We start from the raw sequence: 12,493 nt of genomic DNA, 5'->3' as shown, positions 1-12,493 counted from the left end.
CATCCAGACACGTCGTCGAGGCCCACGAAGAGCCTGGACGTCTCGCGCGTGCCCATGGCCATTGCGGAAACAGGGAACAACAGAAATAGAGGAGGTAGGTTTTAACTTAGGATTTAATAATAAATTTAGGTTAATAATTTTAATTAACTCACCGCTATGATTGAGATAATATAAATGACATAATTAAAACCTATTAAAATTATTTCATTAATTTAATATATATATTAAAAAATATTTTTTATTTTAAAATATTTAGATTAATTTTTAATTATAATTAATATATTTTCAAGGTTCTAAAATTCACTAGGCACTAGTCGAGCGCCAGACTAATGCCTAGTGCCTAGGCTGCTTAGGCGGGGACTAGGTGCCGCTAGGCGGATTCCAAATATCAACATAAATTACATAATAAATCACATTCTATAACTCCAACACAATAACATCAAATTTAAAATGAGAATAAAATTACACAGCTAATAAAATATCACAAATTTATTCTACTTCTCCATAATTTTCAACAACTTGTTCTTCATCGGACACAAACTCAATATTACCATTGTGATCCTCTTCTTCTTCAGATGCAAAATCATCCTCACGAAGTTCTCACTCTAGAGCTTCTTCGGGGTTGTCTTATAAAATGACGTTCCAAAGGATGAGACTTTGGTCAACCTTCAATTCAATCGCGTCTAAGTCACTAGGAAAGATCAGACAATAAATTTTTCTTCAAATCAATTTCTCCAGTCTTTTAACTCTCTGATTTCTCAGAAATGTGGGTTTCTTCATTCGCTCTAATTTCTCCGGCTCTAGTTACTCAGTACGATGAAGATGAAGTTTGTACTAACCACTAGGGCAAGCCAACAAATCGATTTCCTTATTGGACTAAAGTTTAGGGCTTATAAAAAAAAGTTACATTTCAGTTTTTCTTAATTGGGTTTTAAATTTAAAACCTTAAAGTAAAAAAAATCATGGAAACCGACGATTTGACAGATTAATCAATGCCTAGGGCCGCCTAATCCCGCCTAGGAGCCAAGGTCGCCTAGGCTGGCCGACTAGCATGTTTTCGGCGTGGCCGGTTGGCGCCTAGCACCTAGGCGGCCGCCTAGACCAATTTTTAGAACACTGTATATTTTATATTTAAAAAGTATCAAACTAGATCGACACGACACGATACCAAAACTGTATTGTTCTTGTCCGTGACCGAAACCTTGGAGGCTTGAGATTTTAAACCATGCATGGTGCAACGGTAAGTTGCAGAAATAGCCTCTTGCAATGTAGGATAAGGCTGTGTGTGTATAACAGATCATTTCTGGTACCCCGCATTGACAAGAGTTTCGTACACCAAACTGTCCTTTATATTATTACTATATATATTGAAATATTATGATAAATTATAGAAATTAGTTATAATTTCTTAAGATCCTGTGACAATCTATGAAAACTAAATCCTAGTGAGTTGAAATGCAAGGTTAAAAATCTTGAACCTGTAGAAGTTTCAGTCGGTAACAAAAATAATATTGTTTTGATTCCCTATCAGCGTTCTAACATATGGCATCGGTAGCAAATTAGAGGTGCAAGAAAGGAGATGAATAAGGAAAAAGAGAACTATATACCCAAGTTGTGTGCCTAAATTTGGCCTTTGTGTCTTCTATACTGGTGTATTTTTCATATTATATAGTATGGACACGAACTACAAAAGAAATAATAAATATTATTTTATTTCATCTTAATATGTGTTGTAATATGCAAAAAGGTGTCGAGTTTGCAGGAGATGATACTTATCAACATGATTGACATAGAGATAAAGGAAACATTATCGAATTGATCGAGTTTTAATAATTTATCAAAATAATATATTTCAACAGTGCTAGTTGACACAAGATTTGGAACCATCTTGAAAAGGAAAGAAACTTTGTAATGTAATCTCATAAATCAATATTCTGAAGCTCCTGGTGTTCCATATGCAAGAAGGAGCATCAAGACAACCTCTCAAATCACTTTTAAATTCAGTTTACTCAGCTCAAAGCCCACTAGCGCTGGATTCTCTCCATTAGATCAGTTCCTCATTCATACATTTCTCATGATTTCCTAGGATGCAATCATAGTTAAAAATAAGAAACAAACAGGTAACTGAGACAGATTTGAAGATAGAATCCAACCTCTTCATGCCATCCATCAACAACGAATACATCCAAAGAATAACCATCTGTTGTTGAAAATACATGAGCCTCCCGGATATTGAGTCCAATATCTGACAACATTGTAGAAAGCTAAACAATATTTCAGTTAGAATATTCTGAATGTTCAATAAATTAGTTAAATGATGAAAAAGATAACAGCATCTATTGATGAACAAAAAACTAATAATAAAATAAATGGAGATGCAATGTCTAAAACGTGGACAATATAGGCAAACATTTAAACATTTTTAGGATCATTGAGACACAAACAAATTAGTAATAAAAAGGCTAAATACTGGAATTGACATCAATATTTTATTTATATCACGTTTAAAAATATATACTGTACCTTGTCTATGGATGTATGTAGGCCAGCAATAATGGCAAGATCAAATTGGCATGACCCGTATCATATATTACAGACAAAATTCAAAATGGCAACAAATTCAGTTTAACAAATTGTTATAAAACAGACTTGAGCAATTTTTTGAAATTATAACTAGAATTTTCCATCGTCTAAGTTTAAAAAAAAAACACTAATTTATATTGCTTTGTTAACTTTAGGTGGATAGAAAATGACGACTCAACCCAACATGAATTGTCAAACCTTTTGTTAGCAAGACATAAAGCTCCAAACCTTTTCCACTTTAATAAGGTGTACTTAAAATAGACCCGTATTTTTAATTAAAAATAACAGCAGATTCTTAATAGGAAAGTCATGGCATGAAAAGACCACTAAGACAATTCCATGAGGCCACTAAGATGATGCAGAACAAGTTAGCTGAAGATAAGACAAGAAGAAAGGAGAGGATAGACTCAGAAACTTAGAAATTAGAAAGAGAAAATAAATTTAACCGTCTAAACCTACGTATACAACCTCAGCCACTCTAGCTTTTTTAAAATGAGAGAATGGTTTGCAACATATCATTCTTATAAATTTCCAAAACTCGATAGCACTCATAGCACTCAGGGACAGATAATATCTTCATCCTCTATTTTATTTCCTTCCTCTTTCAACCTCCAATCCATCACCGGCAACATGCATAGGATCGGTGGCATGATACCAAAACAGTGTCGTCAAATCAAAGACTGAAATTTCAACATAGCTCGTGATTTTGAATCTTACAAAGTATTTCAAAACATAGTACAAAATGCACCATCATGATCAAGGGAGATTATAGAATGGATAAGGAATTTTAGTAATCATTATTATGAAATTTGGAAAACTGTCATGCAGTAAGTTGTGAATTCATTCAAAGTAGTCCATGGCTCCACCCATTATCATTATCTGTTTACCAATTCCAACAAACAAGGTATTGCAGTAGCCATTGAGTGGGTAGAATCATCTGTGTATCAACTATGTCTTTATTTTTTGATAGGTGTATCAACTATGTCTTTAGTCTAGATGACTGGTAGTAGTTCAGCTGACAAGAGTACAAATGTGTAAGTACTATATCAAGAACATAACTAATAGAAAAAACTCAAAAATGACTCTACACCACTTAGGTTGACAACTGAAATGACTGTTTAGAACTGTTAACACGTTAGATAAGCGTTAGAACCTTCTCTAAATGAGAAATGGACCAAGAAACAAATATAAAATTCTTCTAATGCAGCTAGCAAATGCTGATGGAATATGCAAGGACTACTTTGGAAGATGCAAGACCAAAGCCAAAATTTCATTTCAAAAAAATTAAGTAAAACAAAAAGAGAAAAAGAAAGCTTGAACTAAAAAGTAGGTAATGAAAGTTCAATACTTGTTTTGGAGCTATAGCACCCCAAAAGATAGATGCTAGATATCCTGAACATGTGACCAGTAGAGTGGTAAAAGAAGACCTTTACCTCAAAGTGGTCTTTGGTGTCTTCCTATTTAAACAACATAACCAACATAAAAAAACACAACCTTCAGGAGCACTATGCAATTTCCACTATTGCTGTCAAGCTTGACATTGATGGTTAAAAATTTTAAGTAGTCATATTGTATAAATTGCATGGTTTAAACTCTTGAGTCATATCGGACGGAACGATATGATTTCGATACCATATTTTGTCGTACCGATATAATTTCAGTATTTTTTTTAAATATAAAATATATTAATTTTAAAAAAATAAATATTTAAAATATATATATATATATATGGAATTGCATGCCTCCATATGGTAAATAAATAAATAAGAATTTTATAATATATTTTTGGAATTAAAACAAATAATATATATAGAGAGTAAATTAATGGGATGATTTTATTAGGATTTAATTAAGCATGTTTAGATTATTTTATTTATAATTAGGAGTTGATTGAAATTATTAACCTAAGTTTTAATAGTTTATTTATTAACCTAAGTTGGTCCCCTGGCTATGGTGTCGCGGTAGAACATCCAGGTTGTCTACCAGGCACCCGCGGTTCCATCTCCAGTTATGTCGTATATGCAAAAAATTTTCCATCTCCAGTTATGTCGTATTTGCATAAATTTTTCCTCCAAATGAGGCGCGCAACCAAAGGATATTGGGCTTCTGGGTTGCCCGCCGCGCGTGCTTCCCGATTTACCCTAGTGGCCGGTAGAAAAATTCCGTGGGATCGGGCCGGTCACCCACAGGGATAGTCAATAATGCTAACTGGGATTATCATTTATTAACCTAAGTTGCTTTCTTCTACATCCAACCCACACGCTCCTGTGTCCCGCCACAACCCACGGAGGTTGCAGCGGCCACCGTAACCCCGTGGAGTACGCCGCGGGATCACGCCAGCCTCCGCAATCCTACGGAGCATGCTACAGGCTTGCGACGGCCTCCCAGGAAGGTCGCCACGGGATCACAAGGCCTCACAACCCCATGGCGGCCCGCTGTGCCAGGTGGGTGCCACGGCAAACAGAACGAAAATTTATGTCATTTCGTCCTACATGAAATAAAATTTTAAACCATGATCAATTGAATCAAAATTGTTAAAACAAGTAAAAAAATGAGAAAAATAAAATTGTTTAAGTAATGATGTTCAACATTAAATTTCTTTATCATACATTATAGCTTAATCAAGGATTATCGTATATTCAATTGTATTGGCATTTCATTGTTGCGGATGGGATGAAGTTGATCATTGATCTAATTACGAAATAGATATATTACGATTGGATTTAATTTGTTTTAAAATCCATTATGTAGGGTTAATGATGCAGATTGATTGGGATTGATTGAGATTTCAAATTTCAAGTTGTTATCTAAATTTAGATGATAATTCTACTTTGGTTTGTCTTTAATTTCTTTCCCACTTAGCAGTACTTTCTTCCTAGTTTAATCGTGGTCAAGTCTACAAAATTGTCTCTGATATAATATGTAATTTTCAATTAAATAATTCCACTTTCAATTCTAAAATTTCCCCTCACATAGTGTTAGGTTTTGTTCCCACTGTGCGACGTTAATTAGTATCAAAGATAAACCTAGTGCAGTCATGAAACAAGCTATTTTATTTCCTTCTTGTATTTTTATGCTGGCATACCAAACCCCCTCCCCCCCTTTAGGTTTCCACCAAAAGTAGACTTTTTTTCTTCTAAATGAATCTAATTCAGTATAACCTAAATTGAATGAGAACAATTTATAAAAATCAAACTCATAGATTTGGCGAATAAGTACTAGCAGTGTCCAAAGATCACTATGTCGTGATAGGGGGTCTAAACCAATTACAAATTGGGGGAAATGAAAAGAAAGTTGATGGTGTACCTTTTGATGCACTTCAAAAATTAGCAATATACCAAGTGTATTAACTTGAAACATCTGAAACATAGCAATTAAATATCAAAGTAGGTTTGAGGACTTGCACATTTTTTAAATCCCAAACTAGACACTAGGAAACTCTTATCCACTTCATTAATGAACTTAAACTTAAAATCCAACAAGTCATGCCCTGACTTCATTAGAAGAGGTCTTCTATAAAGTCATAGAAATTGAAAAAAGGCAAAAATCAAACGAGCATCCTTTTTTATTGAAGTCATCAATAGGCACCCCATTTTCGTTAATCATCAAACCGGCACCTCACCCCATTTTTGTTACCAGAATTACCCCTTCTTACTCAGCTGGTTCGAATGTATGAAAACTAAACCACCTGCGGACATGTTGTACCAATTATGATCCGTAGTTGTTATAATGTTGTAGCCATATAGTTATTAAAGGTGTCCACTTGGCTGCGCCTAGGCACAAGGTGCAGCCAAGCGAACCTCTTGTGCCTAGGTAGTGACGCTTGAAAGAAGTGTGCTTAAGCGCATGCCTTGTGAGTGGTTAGCATGCAAGCAACACTTTATTCTCTACGTGACTCTTCCTCTCCCCTCAAAAATCAACATCAATTTCTCTTGCAGACTTATTTCTCTACGAGACTCTATCTCTCCCCTAAAATATAAACATCAACCACCCTTCTCAAATGTGAACTCTTCTCTTGCCTACAACATCAATATCATCTGAATTTGACTGCACTTTCTTTTTTTGATAAGTAAAATAGTATAGCATAAATCAAGAGTATAAGAATTAACCTTTAGGAGCTACTGATGTGTGGTGTTAGATCCAAGAATACTCCCAAAGACCGATATACATGAATTTACACCCTCCTACAAATTCTCACTTTCTAATTGTCCCTCACCAAATAAACTACTATTTCTAGCTCTCCATACATAATGTATCATAGAAGACAAGGCAAGATGACGGGTCTTTGTCAACATCCTACTCCCAGGGTAATACCTCTCAAAAACTCGCATCATCCGTCGATATGTAGACATCTCCTGTTGCATGTGAAGTCAGTCTCTAATCTACCTCCATAACTCTGCTATAGGAGGCATCCAAAAAATATATGCTCATGTATCTCCAGCACCTATCTATAGAATGTGCACTGTCTATCCTCCATGTACTCCTTTTTGTCTCTAGTGGGAAGACGCCTCTGTACTATCCAGGATAATTGTACCATCCAAAGGATAACTGCGTGACTTGGTTGTACATAGGTCTTCTGTCCAAACTCATGGCTTCTTAGGACTAGGATGCCTAAAGAAATCATATGCTCAAACCACGCTGTCGTCCCTAGCAAACCAGTCTGCTAGCTTGCCTCTGTCTAGCCTTTGATGACCCAGCAACCAATAATATAAGATCCCGTATCTACAACACACACTTGATTATAGGGGGATAGCCGATAATATAAGGAATTGGCTACACTTTCTTGCTTCAAATTTTGATAGTTTTTCTTCATTTGTTTCTTCATAACAACGGTATGTTTTTTTCCTCACATATTTTAATTGTAAATTAGTTCATATTTTTTTATTATGGGTTTTTTCTGTTACAAGTTGAAATTAAAAATTAGTTCTAAATTTTTTCTTTTAATGGTTTTGTTTTTTTTCCCCTCACAAATTCAAATTGTAATTAAGTTCATAAGTTTTCTTATTGATTTTGTTTTTTTTCTCACATAATCAAATTATAAATTAGTTCAGAATTTTAATTCTTATGATTCTGTATTTTTGTTCAGAGCATAGAAATGCCAAAGTTTGCCTGCAATGTCCAGAGCATGTAAAAGAAGAATTGAGTTCTTATATGACAGAAAAAAGAGGTGAAAAATCAAATGGATGTCATGCCTCATTTTGATGATGTTGCTGATCAGCAAGAGAATTGGAAAGTCAAAGAAGATATCCCAATGAAAGGAAAAAGACCCATATCAGCTTCATCGAGTCAGTGTTCAGCCTTTTAACTAATTTTCAAGGCAAGAAATCAAAGCAAACTGGCCCAATTGATTTATACTTTTGGCAAGATGTTGATGAAATTGTCAAGGAAAGAAAAAAGAAACAAAGTTATATGATGAAAATAAAAACAATTGAGGGAGAATGCTGTGCAAAGATTTGCTAGATGGATGTATGAAGCAGGCATTCCATTTAATGTCATAAATTATGATAGCTTTGGACCGATAATTAAAGCTATTGGGCAATTTGGTTCTGGAATGAAGCCCCCTACTCCATGAAGTTAGGGTCATTTAAAAAAGGAGTTGGAGCGTACCAAATCAATCTTGAAAGACCATGAGATTGATTGGATTTTGATGGCTGATGGGTGGACCAATAGAAAAAACAGAACTTAGTTGATGGGTCAAGCTACTCACACACAGGAGAGAAAATGTTTGAGCTACTTGATAGATATGTACAACGTATTGGGGAAAAGCATGTGGTTCAAGTTGTCATAGATAGTGCAAGCGCAAATGTTGTAGCTGGTATATATAATTTTATTACCATTATATAAAATTATTATTCTGTTTTTTTCTTTTAACTTACAATATTATTTTCCAATTTGAATGAATAGAAAGTATCCCCACTTATACTAGTCTCCATGTGTTGCTCACTACTTGATTTGATGTTTGAAGATATATATATATATATATATATAAAATAGGCCGAAAAATTATAAATATGATGAGGAAATTCACAAGACAGAGGGATATGATTAGGGCGGGAAAACCTCATTTTGCAAAAGCATTTTTGACACAAACGGTTCCTTCTGAAAAGTGGACTGCTAGTAGATTTTCAAAAGAGATGTCAGGTAAACGGGCAGCAGGAGCTATATTAATGTCTTTGTTTGGGAATATTGTTGTTTATGCTGTGAAAATAGGCAATCTATTAGTAAAAGTTCTTCAATTGGTTGACTGGAAAAAAAAAAAAAAACCTGCAATGGGATACATTTACGAGGCAATGGATAGAGCTAAGGTTTAAAACATTGATCCGTGTTAAGATATCGGTCCCGAAACGATACGGTTTCGGTATCGTACCGATACGATTTCAATATTTTTTTATTTATATATAGTAATTATTAGATAAATATATTTATTATATATAATTTAAAAATAAGCTATATATTGATTTTATATAAATTCTCAATTATTAAATAATTTAATATTATTAGAAAAAATTAAATATAATTTTCTTTAAAGAAAACTGATTTATCAATAAAAAAAATAGTCCGGTGCACGAAGCTCTCGTCATGCGAGATTCCGAGGAAGGATCCATTGTATGCAGTCTTACCCTGCTTTTTGCAAGAGGTTGTTTCCAAGATTCGAACCCGTGACCTTTTGGTCACATGGCAACAACTTTACCATTGCGCCAAGGCTCCCCTTCAAAACTGATCTATCAATAATTCAAATTAAAATTGATATATTATAATATGTTACCTTACTAATACCAAAAAGAGTGGCGTGAAGAAACATTAGTTCTTGCAACATTCTGCTTAGATTAATTTTATAGTTCTTCATTGCTCGGATTAAATTGATCATCTCAATACATGCAATATTAATATAATATCTCCACATATCACTAAAAATTGGATTTGAATTGGCATAAATCGGAACGGGTACAAGCACATGATAAGGATAAACATACGTCCCCGAGCTCTAGTATAAGAGTTATAATAAGAAGGCTGAGAGTATGAAGAACTTCGACCATAATCAATCTCAACTAAACTCGCCCGCTTATCTTGATAATTATGAGTTTTCTTTTGTTTGTCAACCTTATTTCGACGTTGATATTGAATAGTTCTAGCTCATAATCATAATCTTCAATTGCATGTGTAATCTCTCAGATGTCCCTAGCTCCGGTATTAGAGTAGGGGGAACATAATTTTTACACCAGATGCAATTTCACTGTTAACACTTCCATGAGTACTTGCACTACTATCACCATCACTATCCTCATTTCGAATTTCAAGTCGAACTACAATCTCAGAACGTGATGGTGTCTCATCATTATCATCATGTTCTAGCTCATCAATTGCATCAAGTGGATTTTCACTAATTCTCAATTGACCCCTTCATGTAAAAGCAAGAGGTTTACAATTTTCTTTCTTTATAGTAAAAATTACAAGAGCTTTGCCTTTGTTTTTGCCTTTATCTATGGACTTTGGTTGGGTTTGAGCTTGGGATGTTTGAGAACATCTAGACCGAGATCCAGAAAATCAAAATTCTTGATCAAAAGCTTCATCATCATCTTCTTCGTCACCGATATTTTCTCTATCTTGTATTTTTTCAATCTATTAAGAAATTGAGATGGTCGTGGAGGATCTCCTGCTTTATCAAATAATGGATTTTCAGCCTCAACAACGCTCCACCAATCCATCATTCGATCATTCTACATCACCAAACTATTATTCTTCCTTCTCTTCTGTTATTGCTATTAGTTGAAGACGCATATTATAATGAACGTAGACCATCTTCTCCCAGCAACAATAAGAAAGACAATTTTGTACTTTTGAATGAATGAGGGAGAAGTTGACCAATTTCTTTCGCAACCAATTGAAGACGTTGTCCATAAGAGAATTCATACTACAATATTTTTCAAATTTAGAGTTGATCCTCCATATTATAATCATCACTCAGCTATAAGATAAATAAGAATAAAATTAAAATAGTATTTATATTTGTTGACAATAATTATTAGTATATTTGCATGCATCCATTTTATATCTGCATGACAATGCAATAGAATTACTAAAAAAACCATATGCCTCTCGAAATAATCGACTTTCATTAATAATCTCAGCAATTGATTCTCTATTTGTTTGTAATCTTGATCAAGGAATGAAATACCGTGTTGTGCCGCCCGAAACGAGCGATTTTTGCCGTTCCGACACAGGACCGGCACCGAACCAACGCACGCGATAATTTCGCATGGTCATCGCGTGCGTCACGTGTGCGCAACAAAGGGAAGAAGGAATTTGGGTGACATACCTTCTGCCGTCAAATGAAGGCTTACCTCGAAGCTTCGGAAAGACAACCAACGAGAGATCAATAGCGACAAGCGGAGGCTAGGCGACTGCGCGACTGAGAGGTGGCGACGAGGCGACTGCGCGATTGTGAGGCAACGGAGAGGTGACTACGAGGCGAATCGTGCAGCAGGGGACGAGACAGCAGGAATCGCGAAATTTTGAGGAAAAGGAAAGTTTTATAAAAGTTTTAATTAAAACCGTATATTCTATATATAATTTCCAATTAATTATTATATAAATTAATAAATAATTAAATAAATAGTTAATTAATTAATATAATTATAATATATAATTTAATATTTTTATTATTTTTATTAAAAATATAAGAAAATAAAGTAAATAAAAAAATAGTTTATATAATATATAATTATATAATTTAAAATAAATTTAAAAACAAATATTAAATTATTTTTATAAATTAAAAATGGATTAAAATTTTATAAAAATATTTAAAATAATTTTAAAATTTTATAAAAAATTCTAAAAAAATTAATTGTTAAAAAAATAAAAATATATATAAATTTTTTAAATAAATTTTATTTTAGAATGCAATATTATATATTATATTATTTAAATATTTAATATAAATTATTTATAATATTTATAAACTATAATTATATAAATAAATAAATAAATCATATAATTATTATATATAAATTAGGATTTTACGTTAATTTATATAATTATTATAGATAATAAAAAAATCTTAAAATCGATTTGAGATTTGGAACTAATATTAACATACTTGCTTTCTACATTTAGATTCTTACTTCCTAAACATAAAACACATTTTTGTTGATATGAATATCTAATCTTTACATGTAGGAAATATTTTAGATTATCTATCCTTTATTTTGGAAGTTTTGAGAAAAGTATGTTAAGATACATAAAATTAATATAAGTATCGAAATCGTATCGGCATGACACGATACGGTACTAAAACCATATCGCTTCAATCTGAGACTGAAATCTCGGCACGAGTCAATTTTAAACCTTGATCTTGATATTACATTTTTAAGAGTCACTAATAGATCACCATTTATGCCAAGATTATAACGATATTGATATACCGAATTGAAATAATAACCTACCATAATTAAACATATAATTATTAATAATAATATTAAAAAAAAATTATCATTAAAAAATACATACATGTCAAATGAATATATTTCCCATTTGGTCTGTATCAATATAATCTTGATACTTGGTGATGGTAGACGTCTCTTAATTTCTTCTTTTGCTTCATGAATTAGGCGATAAACGTTGTCCATTTGTGATTTCTTATCCATATCGACTTTAAATAGAACAACGTAAAAAAAGTTCCTATTATAAAAATATCTACGATATAGTCCCAAAATCTAACAAATATAATAATTTTTACACCTCCTTACTTTTGGTCATATTAGAATATCAAGAGGCTTCCCAATCCTCAAAACAGAGCATGACTTTCAATCCACTTTTTTTATGAGTCAACAATTTTAACAAGAGAAAGTTAGTGGCAAATCTAATTGCGTTGCAAATCTCCCCTTTAATAAATTTCCTTATTAATCCA

At 33.1% G+C, this 12,493-nt stretch overlaps 1 protein-coding gene across 12 annotated transcripts in view; it reads right to left on the bottom strand.

The window, feature by feature from the left end:
* The window catches only part of LOC122006927 (serine/threonine-protein kinase STY46-like), a 56,998-nt gene that overhangs the window by 32,470 nt on the left and 12,035 nt on the right, over nt 1-12,493 (bottom strand). For 11 of the 12 annotated variants that reach the window (XR_006118797.1, XR_006118799.1, XR_006118798.1 and 8 more), the window contains exons 5-6: nt 5,890-5,943; nt 2,154-2,264 (exon numbers count right to left, since the gene is read on the bottom strand). Coding sequence is in view for 8 of the 12 variants with exons in the window: in XM_042562631.1 (XP_042418565.1) it covers nt 2,154-2,264; nt 5,890-5,943 (165 nt within the window). In the remaining 4 variants the exon portion in view is untranslated. The remainder of the gene's footprint in view (nt 1-2,153; nt 2,265-5,889; nt 5,944-12,493) is intronic. The other variant, XM_042562629.1, reaches the window with a different exon arrangement.

The sequence above is a fragment of the Zingiber officinale genome, chromosome 7B (assembly GCF_018446385.1).
Source record: "Zingiber officinale cultivar Zhangliang chromosome 7B, Zo_v1.1, whole genome shotgun sequence".
NCBI lineage: Eukaryota > Viridiplantae > Streptophyta > Magnoliopsida > Zingiberales > Zingiberaceae > Zingiber > Zingiber officinale.
The sequence above is the reverse complement of the archived record's forward strand: the minus strand, read 5'-3'. Positions and strand labels throughout refer to the sequence as shown.